At 44.1% G+C, this 27,651-nt stretch overlaps 1 protein-coding gene and 1 long non-coding RNA gene across 4 annotated transcripts in view; one reads left to right on the top strand and one right to left on the bottom strand.

The window, feature by feature from the left end:
- CACNG6 (calcium voltage-gated channel auxiliary subunit gamma 6) overlaps nucleotides 1–21,831 on the bottom strand; it is a 36,532-nt gene extending 14,701 nt beyond the window's left edge. The window contains exon 1 of one of the 2 annotated variants that reach the window (XR_014504539.1): nucleotides 21,297–21,825. Coding sequence is in view for 1 of the 2 variants with exons in the window: in XM_083411670.1 (XP_083267796.1) it covers nucleotides 21,297–21,621 (325 nt within the window). In the remaining variant the exon portion in view is untranslated. Of the gene's footprint in view, nucleotides 1–21,296 lie in introns of both variants that reach the window. The other variant, XM_083411670.1, reaches the window with a different exon arrangement.
- The window catches only part of LOC310663629, a 75,831-nt gene that overhangs the window by 7,047 nt on the left and 41,133 nt on the right, over nucleotides 1–27,651 (top strand). For both annotated transcript variants that reach the window (XR_014504547.1, XR_014504548.1), the window contains exon 2: nucleotides 1,193–1,398. This is a non-coding gene — a long non-coding RNA (uncharacterized lncRNA). The remainder of the gene's footprint in view (nucleotides 1–1,192; nucleotides 1,399–27,651) is intronic.

Here is a 27,651-nt window from a genome sequence, read left to right as displayed (position 1 = left end):
CCACAGACACACCACAGACCACCTGAATGAGCCTTGTGGACCACTGGTGGTTCATGACTACAGTTTGGGAACCACTGCTTTGAATGTAAATCTAACACTCAAAATCATTACACCTCACAGGTGTAGCAGTTGGGACACACAATGGTGCCTTCTTACTAGCTGACTCCTTGTTCATCTACTCCTTATGATCCTTTTTAAACCTTGTGACTCCTCCTGTTTGCTTTATGGGGATAGAGGAGTTCTACAAATTTTGAAAATTAAAAAGGAAACAAGAAGGCAGTCTTAGTCCAAGGCATTTTTCTGAGGTCAGAATCGATCGTCTGGAGTTGCCACAGAAGCCTCATGCTGATTTCTTACCCTCAGTCAGACATGCTCCAGGCACCCATCCCCATTATGGTAATAATTATAATTAATAACAAACACTCTCGTTAAAATATGTTGGACTTTAGTTTCATTAATAGCATGCATATACTACTGAACAGAAAAAAGATATCTTTAATGATGCCCCAGATTCTTCCACCTGAGGCAGGTCGCCCTATCAATACAACCCAAGGCCGCCCTATCAATACAACCTTGCCCAATCAATACAACCCAAGGCAGCTTCCTGTGCCTATTCATGGTCTAAGGGGGACTGTGGAGTAAAACAGGCTTGGCAGGTGGCTAGGTTTGGGTACCCACCATTTAAATTTCCCACAATGCCCCAGAGTGGTGCTTGGTGGTGGTGGTGGGATTGTGAGGAATTAAAATGGCAGCTGCAAACCTGCAGCCCCCCCCCCAAGCTTCTCTGTCTGGCCCTTGGGAGTCTCCTCACACTCCACCACACCCCTAGGCACGGCTTTGCACCCTCGCTGAATGTTTTAGCCTACCTTATTCAGCCCTTTTCAGGCATTCATTTGTGTAGCATAAATGCCCATGGATAGCAGGCATGTGGCCACAGGCTCCCAACCTATGCATATTTGTAAGAATGTACAGATATTTTAATGATTATGTTTTGGTCAGCATAAGAGCCTGCCACTCCCTCATGGGTATTTATTCTATGCAAATGAACAACTCTCTTTATTTGGAAGTCTTATTGACAGCCTGTCCTTGGGACTTTGAAGGTTTTTGTTTGTGCCCCGTATTATTTGTTCATGTTCTTTAGATGCTAAGTTCCAGTATTCAAAACATGTGAACAGTACCTTTTTGTCTGCAGCTGAAGAAGATATGAATGATCCTTCATGATTACATCTCAAACACAATGAAGTGAAATCTCGTACAAGTGATGGTGAAGGCCAGACTCAAAATAATGTGGAGCAGTTTTTACTGGAGAGATTTGACATCTAACTGGAATTTGAGCCTGCTTTGCTTGGACATTATTGCTTTGAAGCCTGTTTATACTTCAGTTTTTCCACTGACTTGGTAAGTTTAATTTTGCTTCAAGTGCATGTTTTCTTATGGATCTTTAATAGCATACTAAATGTGTGTTTAATGACCCTACTTTGAGTACAATACTCAGGTTTGGGGTTGCATCGCCTATTCTTGTGGGGACTTTGTTGGGTCACATATAAATAGACGTTGCTGAATTTCTCAGCTCTCAGTTATTCTATGATCAATGTTTTTTGTTAGATTTATATTCCACATTCACAAAACACAACACAGTACAGCATACATGTGGTTCCCAGGCAGTCTCTCATCCAAGCACAAACTGGACCCAGACCTGCTTAGCTTCAGCAAGGTGACGGCATCATGTGCCTCCAGACCATACCATTCTGGAAAGACTTTTACACATTAACTGTGCAGCAAACAAGTGATAGCTATGCATGTGTGAATTGGTCCTGGAATGCAGTTTTGAATAGGCAGCAGTAAAAATAAGAGCTGGTGTCACCTCTCTCCGCTTGTCAGTAGATTAGGGTTGATTAAAAAATATGTGATATTATGTCTTTAAGATTAATCCTGCCCATAGCTGTCAACTTTCCCCTTTTTTAAAGGGAAATTCCCTTATTCCGAATAGAATTCATCGCAAGAAAAGGGAAAAGTTGACAGCTATGATCCTGCCTATGACAGTAATGGGTTTTATTTTATTCTACGTGTGCTCAGCCCTTTATTTTTATTGTGCCAGCCTGATGTGTATTTTTGCTGCTGCTGATAGCCCAATTAAAAACAAAATAAAAAACAAAACAAAGATTCGTGATGTTGTAGTTAAGAGTGTCAGACTAGAATGGGGGAAACTTAGGTTCACCCCCCCCACCTCACCTGCATTACCTCACTAGTGACCTTGGGCCAGTAGTTGCCTTAGCCTAACCTACCTAACAATATTGTGATGATAAAATTTATATGTGAAAGACAACTGTGTATGCTGCCTTGAGCTTATTGGAGGAAAGGCAGAGTATAAAAAATAATAAATAAATGAAGTTCTATTTCCCTGAGTTTTTAAAATAACCTTTTATGTTTGTATTGCTGCTTTTAATTAATGCCCTGCTGCTGCTGTGTTTATTATATATCCGATTTTGGCCCTTGCCGCTAATTTACTCACCTTATGTTGATTAGCTTTGCCACCAGCTGCTTCCCAAATAAGTACTTGTTAGATAATTAATGCTGAAGCATGCTTTAAAAATCCTCAGACTTTTGAGAGGTTTTTGTTATTCTAAGCCTCATTCTTCTTCGGATATTGCTCAACTTGAAAAAGAGAATGGGAGGGTCACAGCTGTCAAAGGTCATTCATATAGCTGGATATCAGAGAAATCTAATTCTTCAGAAATCCAGTAAAGTGTTGCAGCTTTAGGACTGGAGTTCACCAGACACAAAATGTGAATTTCATTTATGGAGTGACAGAACCTAGGTCATATCACCTTTGTTTAAATCATCTCTCAGAAACTTCTATCAATGACAAGGAGCCCCAGTGATTCTGCAATAAAGTCTTCTCTTTGGAAATAATAGCTCTCTGCCTCTTCTGCTCTGTCTCTCTGCTTCGACAATATGCTTTCTTACAGGTTTCCTATCTGAACTTTCTCCAGACTTCAAAAAAAACACACAAAAAAAAACATTTCAAATCTTGTAGAGTTTCTCCTCTTCCTATATCCTTTCAACTCTACCACCTCACCCTTCATCTTCAGCAAGCTCTGTTTTCAATGGCTGCTGTAGGCCATAACTATGGTCTCCATTAGAACCTACACAGTGGGGAAAGGAGTGGGTTCTTTAGCTCATTTTGCAATCTGCTGCTGGCATTACATCTTAGGATAAGAAAATACATAACATGAAAGCAAAGTATGAGATGTGTGCTTCAATCGTATGTCTTCCTAACATGCTTCTGGTGTCTCATATGAGAAGTGACTATAGATCAGTGACAGAGCATCCCACGTTTTATCCCTGGCAGTGCTGGGTGAGAAAGGATATTGGGATGAGGAAAAATCTCTTGCTTCAGACCCTAGAGAGCTACTGTCAGTCAAACTAGATCCTAGTGCTGCTGCTCAGTTAGATGGACCACTGGTTAATCTAGTAGCATTACTGGTTTATATGGGAGGATGTTCATACATTCCCTATGCTGAGAAGCATATTCTTGGGCTATAGGAACCTGTGGTCCTCCAGATGGTGTTGGACCCCCTCCCATCAGCCCCGGCCAGCATAGCCAATGGTCTGAGATGATGGGAGTTGTAGTGCAGCAACAGCTGGAAAAGTTACCCATCCCTGTACTGCAGGAACAGCTTGTGAATCTTGTCTATGGGGATTTGGTCCAAGCTGCTCCTGGCCCGAGACACTGGGGATACACATCACTCACACATTTTCCTTCGTGCTTTCAAGCCGCGCATGAAGAAACTTGCAGCTCGAAGGAAAGACGAAGTCACGGCACCAACAACAATCATCCTTATTGCACTGTTCCATAGCAAAGAATTGCCTGTCTGCTGGTCCCTACAGATTAACCAATGCAGCCCTGGTGATTCCAGTGTGCCAAAGAGAGAAAGCTGATGTAGAAAGACTGCTGGCAAACCAAATGGTGTTAGATTACTCAAGCAACTGGGTCAAGTCACAGGAGGAGGCCAATAGCTAACGCATTCAGTCTGGAAGCAGTACTCATGTTTAGGGATGGTGGAGAAATTCATCTCGCTCACATTTTTCCTTTGAATCTCTCTAATTCACACTTTCTGCATTCATAGGAAAACCAAAACACAGCTATCCTTTGAAATTTGCAAAATGCAAAAAAAAAGTGTAAAGGAAAGTGTACCCCAAAATTAATTATATTAGGAAAGGTTTCTTTAAAATGTGTATATTAGGCAAAATACATACAAGAATGCTAGCATGATAAATATACACAATAATGTGCACAAATTTCCATGCCCAAAACACACACACACACAAAAAAACCGATGTGGAAATGGAGCTAACTAAACTGAAATTGAGATATCCATCAATTCCTATATAAATTTAATCTTGGGGTCACTACTTCCTCCCAAACAATGACCAGGTTCCTTGCAACAGGTTAATAGAAGAGGTGCTCCCAGGTGGGTTGTAAAGCAGGTTGCTGAGGTATTACAAATGAGTAGTTGGTAACCAGTGGTTTTTGTTTTGTTTTTTAATTTATCAGATTTTCCCCAGAAAGGGAAGATCCAGATTAAATTGAAGTTTGGTGGGGTGGGGAATATAGGCTGGCATTTTGGTGCACATGACATTGTGTGGATTCTGCAATAATAATAATAATAAAATAAAATACATTCATGAGGAGCACTGATCCCACAGCAAACACCCATTTGGAAGTACCCATAAATATACTAACAGAAACAAAGAAAAGGTTAATGGAAAGAAAAAAGTTGGCTTAAAAATCATTACAATATTATTAGAAAAAAAATCAGAAAAATAAAATCAGAGCAGACAGAAATATAAATGTGCTATTCACTTGAGCTGCATTGGTTTTCAGTGACAGGACTGAGCTCCAGAACATTTGAAGTAAGAAATGGTTAAAGTTTCCCCTGAGGAGGCACAGTGTGCATTTCTCTCATCACGAATCCTCACATGTCATGGGTTTTCCATATACAGTAATATGGTGTTTCTTTTAAGATAGTCTTGAGTCCCAGCATCTAGAAATGTTATCTCTCCTAAGTTTAATTTCTACAAACAGAGATATCACAATGCCGAAATCTTTCTATCTGTCTAATTAACTACCTGTCCTTTCCCTCTCTCTCCTGAGCATAATAAAGGCTCAAGATTTTTTGTTTCCGGGGTTGGGGCGGGCAAGAGCTCTCTCCCACAAACTGGGAACGGAGTACAGCCTTTGATTTATGTCCTCCTAGGCAGTTGTCTGGGCTGTCTATATCATTGTGCTAAGCTTGTGCAGACAACTGGATGCAGAACCAAAGTGTATGAGAAAAGCTGTGATTAAAGCCAAGAGGGACATCCAAATGAAGCCCTTCCGTCTTCTGTCTCTTTTAGACAGGCGTCTAGTTTCCGTTTGATGGAGAGAGTCCGTTTCCCCGCCATGGCCGCCTGGCTAAGTCATTACCCTCCTGCTGTGAAAAACTGGTGCCTCGTTTCTAAACTGGGAATGTGTCCAGATATAACTGGCACTCTTTCATTTCCAAGGTTTTCTTTAAACCAGGGGTGCCCAAACTTTTTTCAAAGAGGGCCAGAGATTTGAAGTGAACATGCATGAGGGCGACCAACATTGTTGAGCTTTTATTTTTTAGAATTTTACCCCAGGGACATATACTGCCACAGGGACTGGATTAGATCGACTGGGCCGGATTAGGCCTCCGAAATGGGCTTTGGACATGCCTGCTTTAAACCTTCCCTGCGCCCTCCCCCCCTTTTCAGCCTTGGTTTTCAGTCTCTGGAGCTCTGTACTGAAACTGTATCACTGGACTATTTTTTGAGCTGTAGGGTGATGGCTCATTTTCATATCGGAAGGACAGGATTATAATCTGTGTGTCATTTTCAGGGAAAGCCCCAACATTGGGCATCTTTGCATTCATACACTGTAGTTGTCTTCAGGCATTTGCCTAAACAGGCAAGGGTTAAAACTGTGCAGAGGGGCATGCAAGCCTCATGCCCAATAACCCTGCGTGCATGTGCTCCTTTCAGCAGGTAAATCTATGTGTGTTCAGTTGAAAGAGTTTAGAAGTCTCTGCCAAATTAGGAAACTTGACTTATAAATAAATGGTTGGTGGTTGGATGTGCAAGCCTCCCCACCCTTTGGTTTGGGGCCCAATTCAGTTCAGATCAATGCATATCTGATGTGATTCGAACCCCAAATCTGAATTCAGAAATATGAACCTTCAGATCTCCCATTAACTTGTATTGGGAAACAAACACAGCCATATTTTTTTGTTTGTTTGCATGAAAGTTGGTGACATGGTAGCCTAATAATAATAATAATAATAATAATAATAATAATAATTTATTACTTATACCCCGCCCATCTGGCTGGGCCTCCCCGGCCACTCTGGGTGGCTTCCAACAGAATATTAAAAACACAACAAAACATCAAACATTAAAAATTTCCCTAAACAGGGCTGCCTTCAGATGTCTTCTTAAAAGTCAGATAGTTGTTTATTTCCTTGACATCTGGTGGGAGGGTGTTCCACAGTGGGGATTAACCATACCAAATTTCATACAGGTAAATCCGGGTTTTTTGTGCTAGCCATGTTAAAGATGATTCCCTCCCCCCAAAAAATTAAAATACTGTAAGTACTTTAAAGGTAAAATGGCCAAAACCTTCTTGTTGTTTCACATAAGCGCATGCAACTTAGAGACATGGTAGGCCTTCCAGGGGTGATTATCTGTACCAAATTGCAGGCGCCTGGATCCAGGGGTTTTGTGTGTGTGTGCTAGCCACCTTTAAATTATGTCTTTTTCATTTTGATGCCCCTACAGTGCTGCTACTGCCAGTGCCTACTTCCTCCTCAAATAATCTCTTGGCAATTGGAGTAGGTTTGTTCCCACTACCAACAGACTCAGGACAAGGAAGAATCTGCATGGGCGGCTGCTGCTGCCCACCACCGCAGACTCCACTAGGATAGACTAGCTTAAATGGGAAAAGGACCAATTTGGCCAGTGCTGTTGCTGCTACTGCCAGCACTGCTTGTCATCTCTGCCTCTGGTACTGGCTGGCAGCTCTGCCATCTCTGCCTCTGGCGGTGGCACCATGGTTGCTTTGTAGATGTCTCATGCTAGTGCTAAAACTTCAATATTTATACACTCACTGTGTGCTTGTGCACTGACTGTGTACAATGTACTTATAAGACTTTCTGGCACACACGCTCAAGCCAAAGTACTAAGAAAGACAGACACAGAAAACAGAACATGGCTGCAAATAAAACGAAAACCTAAGCTAAAAAAAAAACTTGTACCAAAATTGTAGGCGATAGGGATACGGGAAGTGACACAGCCTGAGTCAATAGTAAGACTAAGACAACAAACTGTTTTTATTTTTAAGAGTAAGGATGGAACTGGGAATGATTGGGAAAGGACTCATAGCCAACAGTTAAACAAGAAAGGTTGGGTACTGGTATGAACTGAAGGATTAACAAAACATAAACTGAACAAATGACTGAGGATGGGAGAGGGATTGATTAGGAAAGGTTGGAAAACAAACAGGTATATATACACACAAGAAAGAAAGACTGAGTAGGAAACTGAAGAATAAGCAAAATACAAGTGCAGCAAAAGCTATCAAATACTTTCTAGTGTTCAGAGAGTTTACCAATGAGTGAAAAGCAGTGAGAGCAGTTGTTAACACTTCTCTACCCCTCCCCATAAACACTGATGGGAAAAGTGTTGGCTCTCCTGCTTCCCCTTTCCCCACCCTTGCATTCTTCTTATTTGGTGTTGTTTTGAAACACTTTGGAGACAGGCTGTCTGGCTTTCTTAGAGAGTGTTTTGTGCTCTGGATTGGTCCAAAGCACTTTGTATCAATCAAACTCACTTCTGACCAATCTGGAGCTGTCTTGACTCACTTCAGACAAGGCTTGCTTTGGTTTGAGATTCATCTGAAGTGGTTGCACAGCTTGTATTAGTTGCTTAATGCTGCTTATTGATTTGAACTTTTTTTGCCATTTTTTTGCTGCTTAGTATTTTGTCATTTTCTGCTATTTTACTGTTTTTAATAACTGCTCTGTCTTCTTTACTGTTCCGTAACACTGTTTTTAATGGAATGTGTAAGTATAAGATAAGTAAATGTTATTTAAAATAAATTAGTGGTACAGATAAATCCATGTGTTGCCGTTGCCATGACCAAGAATCCTATCCCCTCTTCATCAAGTTGCCTTTTTATTAAACAACAGCCCAGTGTTTTAAACCCTTTCCCTCCAAATCATTACATATCATGAAATGAAGTGTGATAGATAGATTGTAAATTCCTTGGGACAGAGACTTGATCTCTTATGCTTTGCAAAACATCATGAACAATGAGTATGTTGCTGATGATACTAATAACACCACCTTTTAAAATCTAATAAATGAAAGAAATCAATGTCCTTTAGTTATGTTCTGAACCTGTTTTTTGAAGTAGTTGCCACAACCTGGCTTGTTTTAGGCATTTTTCTTGTGATGTGTAAAGCCAAACTGACCCAGCCCACCTAATTCAAAAGCACAATACTTTTTTTCAGAAGTGAAGGGGTGATCATTCCCTCTGTTTTCCTTCATGCGTTCCATCTGCCTCTTAAGCATCTGAAACCAGTTATCACGCCTTCGTTTAATCTTCTTTTCTCCAAGCCAACTATCCTGCTCCTTCCGTCTCTCTCTCTGCCTCCCATTTGTCTGGCATTCTAAGCTCCCAATTTGTCTGCAAAATGATTGTGGATGGAGTAGTTGCTGTTGGGGGAAGAGGACCATAATGATAAGAATTAATCCATCAAAGGATTCTTTTAGCCCATTTTTGCGATAGGTTTGCACCTGGAGCTCACAGTCATTTAGCCAGGAAGTGATTTAAGAGCAGCTCTGCTACGATGAAATGAAGCAGAAAGGTTTTTGGGTGTGAGTGAAAAGGGCAAGCCTTCAGAAAAATGTAGGTTGGCTAGGAAAACCCTTGTCAAGGCAGCAAACCAAGCAAGTATTTGATCCTGGCAAATACACTGTTTCTAACTTTGGCCTTGGTAAGTCTGCTGACGTGAGTTTTGAGAGTACATAACTATTGATAGCAGGCAAACTTTAGCCCAGGGCAATGGGTCTTTTGCCAAGATTTCTTCTCTAACTGAGCCATTGTCTGCCAGTTCACACATGCGTCTTAATTTTTCATCAGCTAATTACTTAACACACTTCAGCAGCCAACCTGGTTGGCTCATGTGCATATGAAACAACAGTTTCATATGCAAAAACCATCAGGTGAAACTTTGCACGCACAGGAGGGATAAACGTGGTCACCTGCAAAACAAATCCTGAACCACAAAGCTGCTGTAAAAAGTTGGCAACCTCAGAAGCATGAGGTGGTATGAAATTTCAGCCAGCGGTGTTGAAGGTTCATTCACACATACACATTGTAACACACACACAAGGCTTGAGGGGTTGACTTTGATTTGGAAAGTGGTCGTGCAGCTGCTCCGATCAAGCTGACGATCTCCCGCAGCTGCATTTCATTCATAAAGAATCAACAAAGGTGATGTGCAGTTTGGTTCTCAAACAATCTTAATTTTTGGCATGTGCTCAAGATTGGAGATGAATACCGTATTTTTCGCCCTATAGGACACACTTTTTCCCCTCCAAAAATGAAGGGGAAATCTGTGTGCGTCCTATGGGGCGAATACAGGCTTTCGCTGAAGCTTGGAGAACGAGAGGGGTTGGTGCGCACCGACCCCTCTCGCTATCCAGGCTTCAGGAAGCTATCAGCAAGCCTGGGGAGCCTGTGGGAGTTCCCGCAGGGCTCCCTAGGCTGCGGATAGCAGCCTGCTGCACGGAGCGCGGGGCGCGCTGAAGCAGAGCGCCCCGCGCTTCGGGCAGACATCGGCCAACCCCACAAGCTTGGGGGACAGCGGGGAGGCGCAGCGCCGCCATCCCACTGTTCCCCGACCTGGTTTGGGGGGGGGGAATAAAGGGAATTTCCCCCCCTTTATTTCCCCCCCAAAAAACTAGGTGCGTCCTATGGGACAAAAAATACGGTAGTTATATATTGGTTTGCTCGGGGCTTGAGAGAGAGGAACTTTTCAGTGATCTTTTGCCTGCGGTGTCATGCAAGGAAGCTCATTCATCAACAGAATGCTTCTGATGGGTGATGAGAAAGTTGAAGTGATGCAGTGCTGGGCACCAGCTGCAGGAAGATTTAAAACTTATACAGGGCTTGGTTTTTCTTTGTCACGGCACACATCAGAAAGGAGTACCGTCATGTTTTTATGCCCATGGTAGCCATTTCAGAACTTTTATCAAGATGTGAGTTTCCCTACCTCCCCGTTTGTTCATTATTTCAAGGGGGACTAGTTCACCTCAGCTGTGAGAAATTGGAACTTTAAGCAGCAGTACTGTTAAAGATCCACAAATGGTTTTATTTTCCTCTAGTATCTGGTCCCAGGAAATGGCAGGGTTAGGTGTATAACTGAGATGCTGTCCTGGACCTCAGAATGAGTAGTTATTGACTAGTTTTGCTAACCCTGGATTCCGGCACCAAACCAGGGTTTGGCAGTCTTTAGGCTTCTGGGATCTACTTTGCTTTTTGCTAGAACCCCCATATCCACCAGCTGCACCCCAGTGCAAAAAACATACAATTAGAATTAAATTATTCTGAGCCCAATCTTGTTTCTTGAGTACCAGAACTGAAAGGGGCTCAGAGACCCACTCCTGGCTAGTCTACAACCCCACCCCCCTTGCTTCATTTCTGCAATATAATCTAGAGGAGGGGGTAGAGATGGACCAACGTGTCTATTTCAGTTCTCTGTTTCTCGTTTTCCTAATCTTAAATTCAGTTCTCCACATTTCTGCAATTTGCCATTTTATAAAAAGAATTCTCATAAAAATTCATCAGCACTTTAGGGCAAATATCTCCCAGTGAATACATTTAGTATGCAGTTTTGACTAGTGTATATATTTTTTGCAGCTCTGTAGCTTACTTTCACTAATATGCACATTTTTATTTACAAGTTGATCCAGACCTGCCGTTTGCCCACCCTTGGATGAAATCACAATTTGTCTGGCCTTTCTCTACTCGTACTTGGCTCCAGCCTGGTGCTTTCCGATTCCTTCCCCTCTTGACTCCATACAACAGGGCCTGCATTAACTTGGCTTTTGGCCTCACCATGCTTGGGTGCCTGTTGTTTCTGACGGTCTCACTTGCCAGTTGTTTTTATATCACACTCTGGCTTGTCCTGTGAAATATACTCAGAGTCAAGTGTGGATTTCATGCTCTTTATTCAGCTCATAGTAGTGAGGAATGGAAGTTCCCCCGAAATGTCTGCTTTATATATATTATTTACACAATGGGCCCCACATGATTGGCTAACTCTGGGATTCTCCTGTAGGCCAATCAGGTTGTGGATTCACTTCCACCTGGAGTTGGATTGGGTGGCTTCTGAGGACCAATCAGACTGCTGCATTCTGAATCCTATTGTTCTAGGACCAATCAGACTGCTGCATTTTGGATCCTATTCAACTCAGTACATAACACCCTGCCTTCTGGCACGTCCCCTACCCACTTTCCTGAAACAACATGGCATGTTGCAAGTTGGATTGTTGCTATTCCAGCTTCGGGCCTCATCCCACCATAGCCGACTGACAATAACAAAACAGGAGACATGCTTGAGCTGAATTGCAGTCAAACCTTGGTTCCCAAACGCTTCCGTTTTGGAATGTTTCGGCTCCCAAACGCCAAAATCCCAGAAGTAAGTGTTCCGGTTTTCAAACATTTTTCAGAAGCTGAACGTCTGACGCGGCTTCCGCTTGAGTGCAAGAAGCTCCTGCAGCCAATCAGAAGCTGCGCCTCGGTTGTTGAACATTTTGGAAGCCAAATGGACTTCCAGAATGGATTATGTTCGACAACCGAGATTTGACAGTACTTGCTCAGCCAAAATGGCCCTTTGCTTTTAGGCAAAAAGTAGCCATGAATCACCACACAGGGTGTGCATTAGAAGCTGGCTGGAGGCCTGCCAGAGCGGTGTAGTGGTTGGAACTTAGGACCTGGGAGAGGGTTCAAGTCCCCATTTGGCCATAAAGCTCCCTGGGGGGGTGACTTTGGGCCAGTCACTGTCTCTCAGCCTAACCTAACTTTCAGGGCTACTGTAAGAATAATATGGGAGAGAAAAAAAACATGCATGCCACCTTGAACTCCTAGAAGGAAACGGTGGGATATAAATATCTTCCTATATACATAAAAATGCAAGGCTGTTTTTCTGAGGATTCCATGGGTGCTAAGGTGGACATGCCAACCCCAGCATGACGACAGCGTGGTAAATGACCCAGATGAGCAGTTTAATGTGCTTGCAAACTGCTCTGTGAAGTTCCTCCCTCCGTTCATTCAATGCCACTGCAGCCGTGCTTAACAACGGGAGTGGGGGGGGGGCTTCACAAACCGTTCTGTGAAGTGCTTCTTCCCCCCTCTTTTAAATCCAGCTGCAGTGGGGCTGTAACAGAGTGGGGAGAGGCCCTTCAGGAAACTGCTCTGAAGTGCTTTCCCTCTCCTTTAAAAGGGGGTAGGAGTAGTAGTGAGCTGTGAGGGGAAGGACTGGGGATGAGCTCTGAGGCTGAAGGGAGGGGCTTGTGGCAAGTGGGGGGGGGATAAGTGTGTGGGGGATGAGGGTTAAAGGGAGGGTGGATTGGCCACTGTGAAGGAAGCAGGGCTGACAAAGAGGTTGGCAAGTAGGTGGGGTTGGGGAGTAGAGTGAGCAGGGGTGGCTGTAGCTAGTAATAGTATAAATAAATACAGTGGTGCCCCGCAAGACGAATGCCTCGGAAGACGAAAAACTCGCAAGACGAAAGGGTTTTTCGTTTTCTGAGGTGCTTCGCAAGACGGATTTCCCTATGGGCTTGCTTCGCAAGACGAAACGTCTTGCGCCTTTTTTTTTTTAAACCGCCAATGCATTCCTATGGGAAACCGTCAATACGCAGTGGTGCTTCGCAAGACGAAAAAACTCGTAGAATGGAAAAACTTGCAGAACGAATTAATTTCGTCTTGCGAGGCACCACTGTATTAGTTTGACCCATCATTTTAAGACACTAATAGGCAAACTTCAGCCTTCTTCACCTCTACCTCCTCACCATGACATACGCATTTCACTCCTCTGCCCATTCGCTTTCCAAGCTTTCTGTCTCCTCCTTCCTTCTGGACCAAACCCTCTGCCCCGCCTTCTCTAGGTTGCTGTATAGTCAGGCCCCTGCCTCATTCTTCCCTAAGCCCTCTGCAACTTCCGTCCTTTCTTCCTTACATACTGCTTCCTGCCGTTCCCCGCTCGAGGCCCAGACTGTGTTAGCCAATGACATTCAGAGACATGCTTTGTCCTTCTGTGATGCTAGCGCAGCTCTAGTCGATTACTGCCAGAGGCGACTTCATCGCCACAAAATCTCTGCCTACATCAAAACACCTGATACTCTATAAACAAGATTCCATGCAGCAGAGGATCTTTGCATTTAAAGAAGCAGACACTGTTTAATAGAAAATTCAGACATTTGTAGAGAAATACTGTGCTTTATCTTCTCCTCCCAACTCACTCGGTGAGACACACTCCCAAATGCTAGAAAAGGAATACATTATGCAAATTCAATACCACACATCACATATAAGGAAGTCTAAAAGACACAAATGCTCTTTTTCGCTTTAGCTATTCAGTGGATCTCACTGTGGAATGATATGCATAATCATGATTGATGTGCAGCCCTTAATGGATTCCTCACCTCCCTCCTCTTCCCCCCAGAACATGTAGTTGGTAGCAGGAATTAACTAATATAGAAGGGACGGAGGGGCATTTTTTAAAAAAAGTGAACCTGCTTGTTTCACAGCTTCTAAATTTAATATATAAAGAACTGAAAGTTTAAGTTCTCAGGGGGAAAGGGGGATTAAACCATGAACAGGCACCTTGCCTTTTTCTCAGGGGCAAATATGTTCTCTAGTAGGAAGTCTGGAGACCAGAACTATATTTTCTGTATATGAGCTGACACCTCACCCATAGTAAAGTTGGGACTATCTAGCAGTAAAGGTTTCATAAGTTACAGAGCACGTGGACCCAGGCACAGCTCAAATTTCATAAATATGACATAAAAAATCCAAGAGAGGATAATTAAAGCGAGGAGTATCTCCTTTGTGTATAGCTTTGTAACATTTTTCTTGCTTTTCCCTTATGAGCAAAAAGATGGGGAACAAACTTTTTACTACATCCTGATGAAAATTGCTTAGGACTGCCAAAGGCCAAATAAAATGGTCTTATGGCCTGTATCTGCTCCCCAGGACCTCACCTGCCCACCTCTGCATTAGAGAGCAAATGCTATAAAGAGCAGAGTTGCATGACTGTTGTTTTTGTTTTCTGTACACTGCCTTTGGATATTTCTTATACATATTAAGCAGTATAGAAATGGTCTAAACAAAATAATAAAGAAAGAAACTGATGAATAAAATAGAAAGAAAGAAAGAGACTGATTAAAACACCATCAAATAATCCACACTTGAACAAGGCGTCTTTCAGCACTGTTAAAAACCTGGCAAGGAAATGCAGACAAGGACTAGGGTAGACGCAGATACAAATCTGTACTCCATCATGAAAGTCACTGGATGACCTTAGGAGAGTCACCATCTCTTGGCCCAATATGCTTGCCAGGGATGTGGTGGGGGTAAAAGGGGGCACCATGTGTGTTACCCCCAAACTCCTCAGAGGAAGAGTGGGATGTAAATGTAATCAATAGCTGATATTAGCATATCTCAAGTGCAAAGAATAAAGTGGTACCTCGGGTTACATACGCTTCAGGTTACAGACTCTGCTAACCCAGAAATAGTACCTCGGGATAAGAACTTTGCTTCAGGATGAGAACAGAAATCGTGCGGCAGCTGCATGGCAGCAGCCGGAAGCCCCATTAGCTAAAGTGGTCTTCAGGTTAAGAACAGTTTCAGTTTAAGAACGCACCTCCGGAACGAATTAAGTACGTAACCAGAGGTACCACTGTAATGCTTTCCGGGACTACAGACTAACACCTTGTCTTCAACACTGAGAAGAGATATATGAATCATTCCCAGAAAATCGTGTGTGTGTGTATCCCAAGAAATCTCTGTAGATGTTTCCCCTGAGCAGGCTACTCCAAATTTCCTGAGATTTGGATTTAGGTGAAATTCAGAAACAACTCCAGATAGTGGCTAGTGGCAAGGTGTTTCAGAAAACCCACCTGATGTGTCAGTGCAGAAGCAAAGGATTATAATACTCTTAAAACCTTTTAAAGTTGTGTAGGACAGGAAATTTCAGGAGGAACAGAATTTTGCATCCCTGCATGACAACCTGGACCATTTGAAATTCTCTCTAATTGAAGGGGCAGGAATTCTCCCTTTGTGTTTAATGATCACGGCAGTTTCCTGGAAATCTAAGAAATAGGGGTTAGATATGGGATATGATGAGCAAATCTGTCAATTTCAGTTTTGCTCAGTTTCTCATTGTTCATATCTGAAGTTCAGTTCACATTACTGTGCCAGTTTGCAATTTTTTAAAAGTCCTCATGAAAATATGTCAGCTTTTTCAGTGTGCATTACTCCTAATACACACATTTGTATATGCATTTTTCCTAATTTGCATATTTTGCAAATACAATGCACTTTTTAATGTTATTCTCACTAATATGCACATTTATACACACTTATCTATGCTCCTTGAACACATTATTTGGCTCGAGTGCCATTTGCAATTTGGATTAATGAGACTTCTGAAGGATAATTGTGTTCACGTATTGTTTTGGCAAGTGCAAATTAGGTGTATCTGCCTTTAAATGTGAAATGAACCGAATTCATCCTCCATCCTTCAATGTGGATCTGAATCTCTTAAAAATGACTGTCTTGGATGACAGGAGTGAAGGCCAAATAAGGTGAAATCTCTCTGCCTCTCTTTCTGTCCCCAGTGTGTGGACATAGGGTCGGCTCTGTCATGAAGGAGAGTGAAGCAAACCAAACCTTTCAAAGTATTGACCCTACTAGGAAATGGGGACCCGTTATTTGTGCCCTGCTTCAGACATCAAAGTGTCCTGTGCCAGCACTGTGCACAAGTGCATATATGCGAACATTAGGAATGGGAGAGAAACTTGATTTTGTTTTGCAGTTTAATGAGAAACTACATAATTTGGAGAACACACAAACTGTAACACAGGGATTCTTTGAAATTTGCACTTCTCTGAATTTTGCATGCACACACACACACACACACACACGTGTACAAAAATTAGGGGAAAGTGCACTGATTCACAAAAAATAGCTACAAAAATCAATTATATTAGGGGAAAGTGCCCCCCTCCCTTTAAGGACTAAGAAGAAAGGAGTTCCCACAGTGGTTCTTCCTTAGGCTGACTGTGGTTTCACACCCATTCCTCTTCAGGCTGCAACAGGGCGCTGCTGAAATTTTAAGCCCCAAGCCCACCACTGCCTTGTTCTTGGGTTGAAACCTAGTTTAGCTGTTTTACATTGCTGTGAAATCTCTCATGAGGGCTGTTTTCAGTTCAGCAAATGTAGGAATACTCACGCTATAGTTTTCAAACAGCAGGGTAGCATTGTGCCTGCTGGCTTAGTTCCTAAACCCCACACATTTATTAGTTCTTCTGTACTTGACCTGTATAAATATATATTACACTTTCAGTGTGACACAAACAGAATGAATGAAGCACCCCCCCTCTACACTGGTGTCTTAATGCTGATGCATCCTCTTGACACAACAGGGCATCCGTTGTGAATTGATTCTGCTTCGTTCGTTGTTCTGCAATGCTTCTCCATTGCTACCACATTACTGCTGTCTAGAGGGGTTACAGCACAGCAAAAAGTTTTTGTGGTATAGCAGTTTAGATCAGAAAAGTAGCATGGGCTAGGGCATAGGTGTCAACGTTTCCCTTGTTTTAAGGGAAATTCCCTTATTCTGAATAGGATTCCTCACAAGAAAAGAGAAAAGTTCATAGAATCATAGAATCATAGAATCATAGAGTTGGAAGAGACCACAAGGGCCATCGAGTCCAACCCCCTGCCAAGCAGGAAACACCATCAGAGCACTCCTGACATATGGTTGTCAAGCCTCTGCTTAAAGACCTCCAAAGAAGGAGAGTCCACCACACTCCTTGGCAGCAAATTCCACTGTCGAACAGCTCTAAAAGTTCTTCCTAATGTTTAGGTGGAATCTTCTTTCTTGTAGTTTGGATCCATTGCTCCGTGTCCGCTTCTCTGGAGCAGCAGAAAACAACCTTTCTCCCTCCTTTAGGTTGACAGCTATGGGCTAGGGGTGTGGGCAAAAGGTTAAGTAACCTCAACCTCTGTGTTTCTTCCTCAATCATATTGGTGGCGGAGCCTCTCCTTTGTATGCAGAAGGTCCCAATCTCATTCCCTGGCATCCCCATGTGGGGCTGGGGAAGACCGCTGCCTGAAACTGTGGAGAGCCACTTCCCTGTCAGTGTGGACAATGCTGAGCAAGATAGATCAATGCTCTGACTTGGTATAAGGCCGTTTCCTGTGTTCCTTCCTTACAGGTGTATTTTGTTTAACATCAGCAATGGGAGATCATCCAGGGATCTTTGGGTGTACAGTGGTACCTCAGGTTAAGTACTTAATTCGTTCTGGAGGTCCGTACTTAACCTGAAACTGTTCTTAACCTGAAGCACAACTTTAGCTAATGGGGCCTCCTGCTGCCGCTGCGCCGCCGGAGCATGATTTCTGATCTCATCCTGAAGCAAAGTTCTTAACCTGAAGCACTATTTCTGGGTTAGCAGAGTCTGTAACCTGAAGCGTATGTAACCTGAAGCGTGTGTAACCTGAGGTACCACTGTAATATGTAATTTGACTCTTTGAAACCCCAAAATAACTTTTATTCAAACTTATGGGTTTTCTGCGCACACAGTCTTCTCTGCCTCTATCCCAACCAGTCTTCTGTCACCTGTCCCTTATTTTACTCAACTTCAAAGCCAAGCAATGGATTTACATTGAAAGATGTGTGAATGAACAATAGCAATGAGCAAACAAGTTCAGGAGTGAAACGCAAGACGCTTGCAGCTTAGAATTATATATGTAGGCTATTTGGGGCTGGGGATATCAGCTGTATGGGTTTTTCTGTATGTGAGGAATCCTGTACGTGTATTTCTGTGTATGCAAAGTCTCTAAACTCCAGGTTGAGAACACAGGTTCCAGTGCAAAGCCACATGTATAAGTTCTGCAAATGACCCATCGTAGCTGTCTAAAAGCAGCCAAGTGAGAAAAAGAACTATTTGAAATATCTCTGCTTCCAAACCATAAGCCAGGGGAAACAAAAAATAGAATCAGAAAATAGACCTGTGCAGATTATGATTCTGCATACTGATTTCCCATCCAAACTAGACCTCATCATCCAGTGCATAGTCTAGGAAGGCGTGAGACAGAGGCCCAATTCAGAGTTAACAATAATAAGAAAATGTTTGTTAAGATTAAGTTGCACACCTGCAGAAGTTGTTGTAGGAGAAAACTAAGGGGCAATCTGTACTGGGTGGCTCTTCACAACTGAGGCATTGCTGTGTCACTTTATCTTACAAATGGAATTGCCATTTGGTGGGCAGAGTGTGCTATATTAATAAAATTAATGTCGAATTCCTTGCCACAACCCGGTGATTACGGTGGAAAGTTGCTGATTAGTAGACAGCAGTTTCTCTCTCTCATGGAGAGAGGAGTCAGGCAAATGCCTGTGCCAGAGTCAGGGGTGGAGGAAGGAGGGTGGCGGTGGGTGCTGGCCTCCCCGGGTGTCACCACTGGGGGTGGGGGACAAAATGCCAGGCAGCACTCACAAAATGCCAGGCAGTCTCCTGGGAGAGACGCGGTGGCTTGGGTGTGCGCAGGTTCCGCGCAGCCCAAACGGTCCGCCTTCTGCCTCCCCCCCCCCCAGCTATAGGGCAGCTGAGTGGGAGGAGGCAAGCAGACTCCGGAGACCCTGCAGTGCGCCCCCTTGCCCCGCCCCTATGGGCAGCACGCACTGTCCCTGGGCGCACCACCGCAGGGTCCAGGCACCCGAGCGGCTTCCTCTGCCGCTGGTGTGTGGGCGGGCAGACACGTTAAAACTAAAAGCACTCTGCAGTGCTTCACGGGATGTGGCAATACAAATGAAGTTGTTGTTGTTTACTCATTCATTATTATTTCAATTTATATCCTACCCTTCCTCCCAAAGGAGGGAGATTAAAAGATTTAAAAAGCAGTTCCTCGCTCCTTCTCCGAAACAAAGCCCATCTCTTTCCTATTGTTTCAAAATGGAGGTTCAGGGATGAAAAGAGCTGATAACAATTTATGGCCCAAGAAGTCACTCCTTCTATCCATAAGTTAAGATACAAGTAGTGGGGGGGGGGGGGTGTTGAAAAAAAGTTTTTCAAGTTTAAGGCACTCCCAGTGATTTCAGTGAGAACTGCGCCATGCCGCAATCCAACCTACCAACAGCAGAATAATAACAAAACCTCCACCTCTCACACACAAAGCTGCTAAAAAAACAATTCTGAAAACACACAAAGAATAAACAGACAGAAATCACAGAGGGGAGACGGATGGACAGATTAGCTAGTCAGTGCATCATGTGGCACACATGGAACCCACGCCCTGCTGTCGTGAAGTGAAAACCATCGTGCAAATTGGCCCACAAATAGATGGCTGGGTTAATGCATTTCTCAATGCCTATAATGGGAAATGCCACATTTTGAGCCTGCTTGAAAGCCACACAGACTTGTAGGCAGAGGTTTTGTGGCGATGGGGCCTGGGCAGGAGCAGAATCATTGCAGAAGAGCCAGAACATAAATACAGGGGGTTCAATATTGCAGTTACTTAATTGCATGATTTTGTAATGAATGATTGAGTAGAAAACTACTTACATTGCTTTTGCTTATGCTTATATCTTGATAAGTAAAATAATGAAAGTCTTAAAGCAACAGCAGACCCGATGCTATTAACCAACCTTTTTTATTAGTTAAGAGCTGTGGGGAGGGGGTCCCAGTCTGGTTTGGGACCATGATCGGGGCAAATAGACACACTATTGTATTTTAATATTCTGTCGGAAGCCGCCCAGAGTGGCTGGGGAAACCCAGCCAGATGGGCGGGGTATAAATAATAAATTATTATTATTATATCAGTGGTTTGCTATGTCTAATTGCAGACAGCATTTGCACAATTACTAATTGTGTGAATAACATCATGTTTGCTTTGGCTGTTCCATTTTTCAAAAGTGCATTAATATTCAGAAAGGAGGCCTTAAATATCTCTGAAAGGGGCAATTCCTCTTACCCACTGCAGTGCCCTGGCCATATCTTTCCCTAGAAGCTCTGCTAATCTAACATCCAGTACATGGGGGTTTGTTGTCTTGATTAAGTGTTAGCTGGCAGGCTCCCTACACTGTCTCGGAGGCACTCTTTTCCCCCCCTTCCAGTTTACACATGTAGTGAAAAAATAGCTACAGTTAATATGGAAAACATGGCTTTGGGGTCCTCTATGGAGGCTCCTGATTCTGTGAACTGTCATCCTTACGTCAAACAGAAGACGATACCTTCAACCATAACTCTCCCGTTTCAACCTATACTGTGTTCAGGTAGAGCCTCTCCCTGCAGAATGGGAGACGGAAGAAAGATGCTTAGCAGAGGCAAGGAGATTATCCTTCATTAGCAGGAGGTAATCAACGCATCAGCATTCTGCATTGCAAGTGCTTGGGCTAAGCCTGAAATTGCAAACAGATGCCAAGGCTGAGGTTGTGAGCCGCGGGTCACATGAAGGCCTGATGGATGTGGCTGGGGTGGAGCAAAAAAGGAAAGGGAGAAAGACAAACACACTGGACTGCTTTTTGGTAAACAGATGAGAACAATGTATTGGGTAGGGGCGGCATATGCAAAGAGATAATTGATTGATTGATGAATGGATGATGGAAACTGGGGTCTGCCAGCAGTCCAGATCTAGCCACCATCTTCCCTTGTTAGTCCACACATCCCATCCCTTATGATCCTGCATGTAATGCATTGAACGTGCTGTATCACATGGAAACACCAGCCCACATTCCCTGGATGCATAGCAGAGAAGATGGTGGGGGTGGGGGTTGGACCCAACAATGTTGGGAAGTGGAGGAAGCTGATCAAAGGGAGGGGGCAACTTCAGGAACAGGGTGCAGATCGTTAGGTGTGTCTCTGTGCTTGTTTATGAAAGTGTGGGTGGGCGGGGTGGGGAGTAAGGGAAAAGACAACGGGAACATGCTCAGGTAAACCATTACCTCCAGGCAGCTCTGCGGGTCCACAGGTAGCCCTCTCCTCCTCCACAACATCCATCCAGAGTTTCTTGTGGCAAAACTTCCACAAGCCATAGTGGGCCGCCTCGCAGACGAGGGATTGGTTCTGCTTGTAGGTGTTGAGCTCCACCCAGAATTCTGTGCCCACGGCCAGCACTGTCAGGGTCATCCCCACGATGGCCACGAAGAAGGCCAGCTTGATCTTGCCCTCTTGCTCATCCGTCAGGACCTTGCGCCGCTTGACCCCTGCCCGCGTGCGGCCCCCCATGCGCTGCTCCTCGTCCTGGAGGAAAAAATTTGGCCACATCATAGCCCCTTGCCCTGCTCCCCCTTGTCTTTTGAAGGGATCTATTTTGGCTCTAGAATAGCTACCCGGAACCCTGTTTGCAAACCCCCCAGGCTTTAAGCTGGGTCTCCTGTGAGGGCTCCTCGCAGCTTCTCTTGGCTCCTATCTAGGTCAACACGTTGCATGCAGTGCTGAAAAGTTGCTTGACCACCCTCACCCCACCCCTGCCTTCTCTACCCAATGCCCTGGCTTCCCAGGGTGAGGCCAGGGTTGGAACAGCAGCTACCTCACCCCACCCCCCCGGCCGCCTTAGCAAATGTGCGGAGCACCTGTTCCTGCTCTTCATCGCCTAGGCAATCAGGGTTATTTTAAGGCTGCAGGGCGCACAGACAGTCTGGATGTGTGTGTGTGCCTGTGCGCCTCTGAAGGTTTTGACGGTGCGGAGGCCAAAATGGAAAGCTCTTTCAGCAGCAAGGAGGGGGGTCCCTCTTGCCCCACCTTACGATAGCACCCCCTGCTGGGACCGGAATACCTCGAGGCATTTTCACAAGTCTCTGGAACTTGCACCGGCTGCAATACCTCTTTTGGATTCACACTGCCCTCCTTAACAGCAAGTATGCACAGCACCAAAATCATGTACAAGTCTGTCGACTGCTAGGCACACTTCTTTAGAAGTCCCACGGGAAGCAAGCGTTGTTTCCAACAAGTGCTTTCCAAGCAAGTATGCCAGCGCTTCCTCCTTCTGCATTTGCAGTTGTAAATCTTTCCTCTTCTATGACTTTTCCGTAGGCCAGGTAGGGAAGCTGTAGCCCTCCAGACATTGCTGGACTACAGCTCCTTTCTTTGAGCCATGCTGGCCAGAGATGATGGGCATTTGAGTTCAACAACATCTGGCGGGGCCGTGAGTTTCCTATTAGGCAAACTGCTATCTCTCAGCCCTCCCTTCCCTCCCCCCCCCAATACACAATACAGACAATAGCAATGCTGACTGACCTTTCCAGCTTGTTGTCAGGATTAGCAAGTGGTCATCTCCAGACCACCAGTGTTTTGTGGGAGGGATTCAAGTGCATACCAGAAATTTGAGCAATTAAAGGGGATTAATGTGCTCTCTTGGCCTGATGCAACAAATCCTCTTACAAAAAATACCTGACCTTTTTGCGGTTAGGAAAGTGGTGGGGGAGTGGACTGAAAAGTGTGGGATGGACAAATGATTAATGGGAAGATGAATAACTACCGAAAAAGCAAATCTGGATGAATTCAGGCAGACTGCTCCTTGCCTTATAACCGCCCCATAAACAGATCTGAATGAATACTCAATAAGGACTATTTGCTGGGGGAGAAATCAAATTCCATTTGCACTTAAAGGGAAGCCCACCAAACTTGTGATTTCTGAAACAATTCCTGAACCCAACCAACCTTCGAAATTCACGTTTTTTGAATTTTGCAGGGCTCCAGCCAAGTAATGGCTACGAAAATGCACATATTGGGGTTAAAAATGCACATATTGTTGTTGGGGTGTGTGTGTGTGTGTGTGTGTGTGTGTGTGTACAAAAATGCATTGTAAGAGGGGGAAATTCTTTGCAAAAATAGGGCAGATTTGCATGAAAATGCTGATGATTTTTTCTGAGGACTTAAAAAATAATCACACACTGTGGGAATGTATAGAATAGAATTTGAGTATGAAAAAAAAATGAGAAGTAGACAGGAAATTAACAGAAACTGACAGGGAAAATGTGAAACTAACAGTTTTCTTTTGTAATTTTTTGTATGCAATTTTGCCTAATATACACATTTTTGCAAAGCAGCTTTCCCTAATACAATACATTTTTCTAATAGAAAATATGCATGTATATGTACAGTTTGTATTTCTGTACACATAACTTGGCAGGGAAAACTGCATTGCAAAATTAGAAAATGTGTGTATTCTGATGCACAGCTGCATTTTGGTTCACTTATTGTTTCAGAAAGTGAGAATTAGAGAGAAATTTTCTTTTTAAATGCAAACTGAATCATTTCTCTGTCCCATCCCAACTTAATCTCCTTACACAAGCATAGCTGAGCATTTTATATTACCAAATAAGAGAAGCCTATCCTGTGAAGAATTTCAAACTGTAGGCTCCTCAGGGCAGTGACCTGTCTTTTTGTATTTTGTAAAATGCCATGTGTATGGCTGGTGCCATCCATCAGTGTCAAGTGCAACACACATTGAGGAAGGAATGAAGGATGACAGAAATAAAGAAAATAAGAAAGAAAGAATAAGTATAAACACTTGGGGGTCGACACTCTACCCTTTTAGAGGCATCTAAATCATCTAAATCTAAATGTAATTTAATCCTCTGTGTGAACATAGAGGATTAAAAGAATGATGTTGTTGTTGTTTAGTCGTTTAGTCGTGTCCGACTCTTCGTGACCCCATGGACCAGAGCACGCCAGGCACTCCTGTCTTCCACTGCCTCCCGCAGTTTGGTCAAACTCATGTTAGTAGCTTCGAGAACACTGTCCAATCATCTCGTCCTTAATGAAGAAAGTAGACTATGAGGCTAGGGAGAGAGGATTGTGGTTCCCAATGGCCGATGGCTGGTTTTCCGGTTCTTCACTCCTCATATTTCCTTTTGCTTGGTGACTTGGATATAATTTTTAAACTTACTTGCATATTGTTGTTCTTGTTGCTACAGTGGTACCTCGCAAGACGAATGCCTCGGAAGACAAAAAACTCGCAAGACAAAAGAGTTTTTCGTTTTCTGAGTTGCTTCGCAAGACGGATTTCCCTATGGGCTTGCTTCGCAAGACGAAACGTCTTGCGCCTTTTTTTTTAAACTGCCAATGCATTCCTATAGGAAACTGTCAATACACAGTGGTGCTTCGCAAGACGAAAAAATTCACAAGACGAAAAAACTCGCAGAACGAATTAATTTCATCTTGCGAGGCACCACTGTATTATTGTTATTGTTGTCCCTCAAGTGAGGCTCAGGCAGTTGAAAGTCTATCGGTTTGGAAACAAAATGGGGCCACCCAAATATAGGCGCTTTTTATATACTCTGGGGATTTCCAAGTTTATAAATTTGCAACTTAAAAGGAAAAGAAAAGTTAATCTCGCAAAAGTTGGCTGGACAAGGAAGGACCTGTGAGTTCCAGAATGTATGGAATGCTGTGGTGGCAAGAGAGAGAGAAGAAGAAGCTGGAAAATTGGAGGGGGGGGGGAATAATAATAATGTCTTAGAGGGGGACAGGAATAGGGTTGTGAAATGCATGCTACGAGATTAAAAAAAACACCCTTGGATGTTTCAGGAGAAACAAAAGGAAAAAGAATACATTTTTTCTTTCCCTCTCACCAAAACACTCCCTTCCCCATTTAACTACAAAGTGATTAGATTCAGGGGGTTGGCAGCCCCCCCAGGGTTTGAAATCTCTAGCGCTGTAGGGCAGAGCAGGGAAAGTCTTCCAGAGAGGTGAGAGGAGACTTCTTCCTTTCCCTCCTTCAAAAGAAATCTCTCCCCCCCTCTTTCCTGCTATCACACTCTCCTGAGAGGCCTGAACAAGGCTGGCTACGTATGTCCCTGAAAAGCAACATTCCTCTTGGGGTGGGGGTGCAGAAATACGCTGCAGTTTGTGTTGCAAGGCACCACCACCTGCAACCTTGTGTAGATTCCTGGATTTCTGGAAGGGGAACGAGGCCCAGCAGGTTGTCAACATGTGTTCCATCACAGTGACACCTGTTCAGAACCTAAGAATGGATTTGGGACCTGTTGCAGAATGATGTGCTCTCTCCTTGGTGCGCTCCATATAGTCTGTTTCTTTCTTCCCTTGTTCCACCTGTTGCTCCTGCTGCTTCTGGCTCCTGATTCCTCACCCCCTTCTTTGTTGCTCCTATCTCTCCCCCCCCCACCTCATCTGTTGCCCCCCCCCTTTCCCTTCTGTCTCTCGCTCTTCTGGCTGCTCCTGTCTTCCCTCCACCACCAGTTCCTTTCTCCTGGTTCTTCCTCCTGCCTTCATACACAGCGGAGAGCCATTGAAATGGCTTTCAAATGCCTGTTGCACAAGCCTTGCTTAGAACAGGAGATAAGAGTAACTGAGCAGGGTGAGTCACTCCTGCAGAGCATGCATGCTCAGCAGACATGTGTCATTCGGAGGAATTTGCCCATTCTAGGGGGTCTGGCTTTAATTTCTTTTGAAACTTGAATGCAGATTTCCAAAAAATAGCAAGGAGAGACAAGAAGGCCTTATTAAACGAGCAATGCAAAGAAATAGAGGAAAACAACAGAATGGGAAGAACCAGAGATCTGTTCAAGAAAACTGGAGATATGAAAGGGAGTAGTAGCAATGTCCCTGTTTTTCTGAATGGCTCACGTTTGCTTTGCAGCAATCCTGGGGCACCTCTCCTTTGATTGTCCAGCGTTCCCTCTGTTGCCCATCAGGAGGCAGATTTTCTCATGAAATTACGCTTTGTTGTTGTTGTTGTTTAGTCGTGTCTGACTCTTCGTGACTCCATGGACCAGAGCACGCCAGGCACTCCTGTCTTCCACTGCCTCCCACAGATTGGTGAAACTCATGCTGGTAGCTTCGAGAACACTGTCCAACCATCTCGTCCTCTGTCATCCCCTTCTCCTTGTGCCCTCAATCTTTCCCAACATCAGGGTCCTTTCCAGGGAGTCTTCTCTTCTCATGAGGTGGCCGAAGTATTGGAGCCTCAGCTTCAGGATCTGTCCTTCCAGTGAGCACTCAGGGCTGATTTCCTTAAGAATGGATAGGTTTGATCTTCTTGCAGTCCATGGGACTCTCAAGAGTCTCCTCCAGCACCATAATTCAAAAACATTACGCTTTAGACAAGGGCTAAAGGAAGAGTCTAGGACAGGAGGGTCCAGGCCTGAAGGTGTTAAGTAAAATCCACAGAGGGCCAAGTGGCGATTTTAGAATGTTCATCCATGCAATTAGGAGCAGGCTGGAGCATCTGGTGCCACAGTGCCCCCGCCCTGCTGCCCTTGGGGGGCGGGATGCTCTGTGTTCTCAGCACAAGCTGATTGAGGAAAAATACTGAGTTAGCATGAAATGACAGCTGTTTCAGGGCTGGCAGGAAATGGCAGTGGGAGATCTGTAGGGGGTGCTGTGCTGCAGGGAGTGAGATGCAGGCCGAGAAGACATGCTGTGCTGTCAGGAAGAAGGATGAATTGAATACTGCTTTGTTTATTAATTTTTTGTTATGTGTGTCTTGCTTTATTAACACCTGAAATGTGTGATTGTACCATGGGGTTTTGCTGAAAATTAAGTCAGGTTTGTCAGCAACAAGCTAGGCTAGCGCATTGTTTGCAGCAAGCTAGGCTAGCACATTATTTGCATCTCAAAACTGCTCTGTGACAGCTGTCAGCGTCTAAGGGCAGAGGTGACAAGAGTTGATGTTTTGGGAAATAAAGAAGTATTTATTTATCCTATGGCACTTTTACCCCATACAACGTCTGAGGTTGATGGGGCAGTGCCCCATTCACCCTATTGGTCCAGCCTCCACTAGTTCTTAGTCAGACAACATGCACTCATGTGCTTTGCATGCAGAAACATCCAGGCTCCATCTCTGACATCTCCAGCTGAAAGGATCAGATAGCATATGGTGAGGAAGACCCTCCACCTGCCTGAGCCCCTGGGGAGCCACTTGCTGATGTGGCTAGAAAGACAAATGGACTTACCTGAACCTTTCCAAACAAAATATCATAACCACATCTTTGCATAATGGTTTCTGAGATAGCCAAGCAGGTTTTTGCTTATGTTTGGATTCAACTGGATGCCAGGCGGATCAAACCTTTGAGAACTGCACTGATGCTAACCAATTTTGCATCATGGTTCCAGAGATCACGGAGTTGGTTTCCGTCTATGTTTGGATACAACTGGATGCCATTTTGAATCTTTCAGGAAACTGCCCCGATGTTAACCATCGTTTTCAAAATTGGATTATTATTTTGTTTCTTCAAAATCCCAAACAATGCTGAGCATGAGGCTGCTAGCGAGTTCTAGCTCAGGGAACACATGCTTTGACTGCAGAAGGCATCAGGCCTCATCCCTATGACC

This window comes from Podarcis tiliguerta (assembly GCF_965153285.1).
Source record: "Podarcis tiliguerta genome assembly, chromosome: 13".
Lineage (NCBI taxonomy): Eukaryota > Metazoa > Chordata > Lepidosauria > Squamata > Lacertidae > Podarcis > Podarcis tiliguerta.
This window is presented reverse-complemented; position numbering and strand designations above follow the sequence as displayed.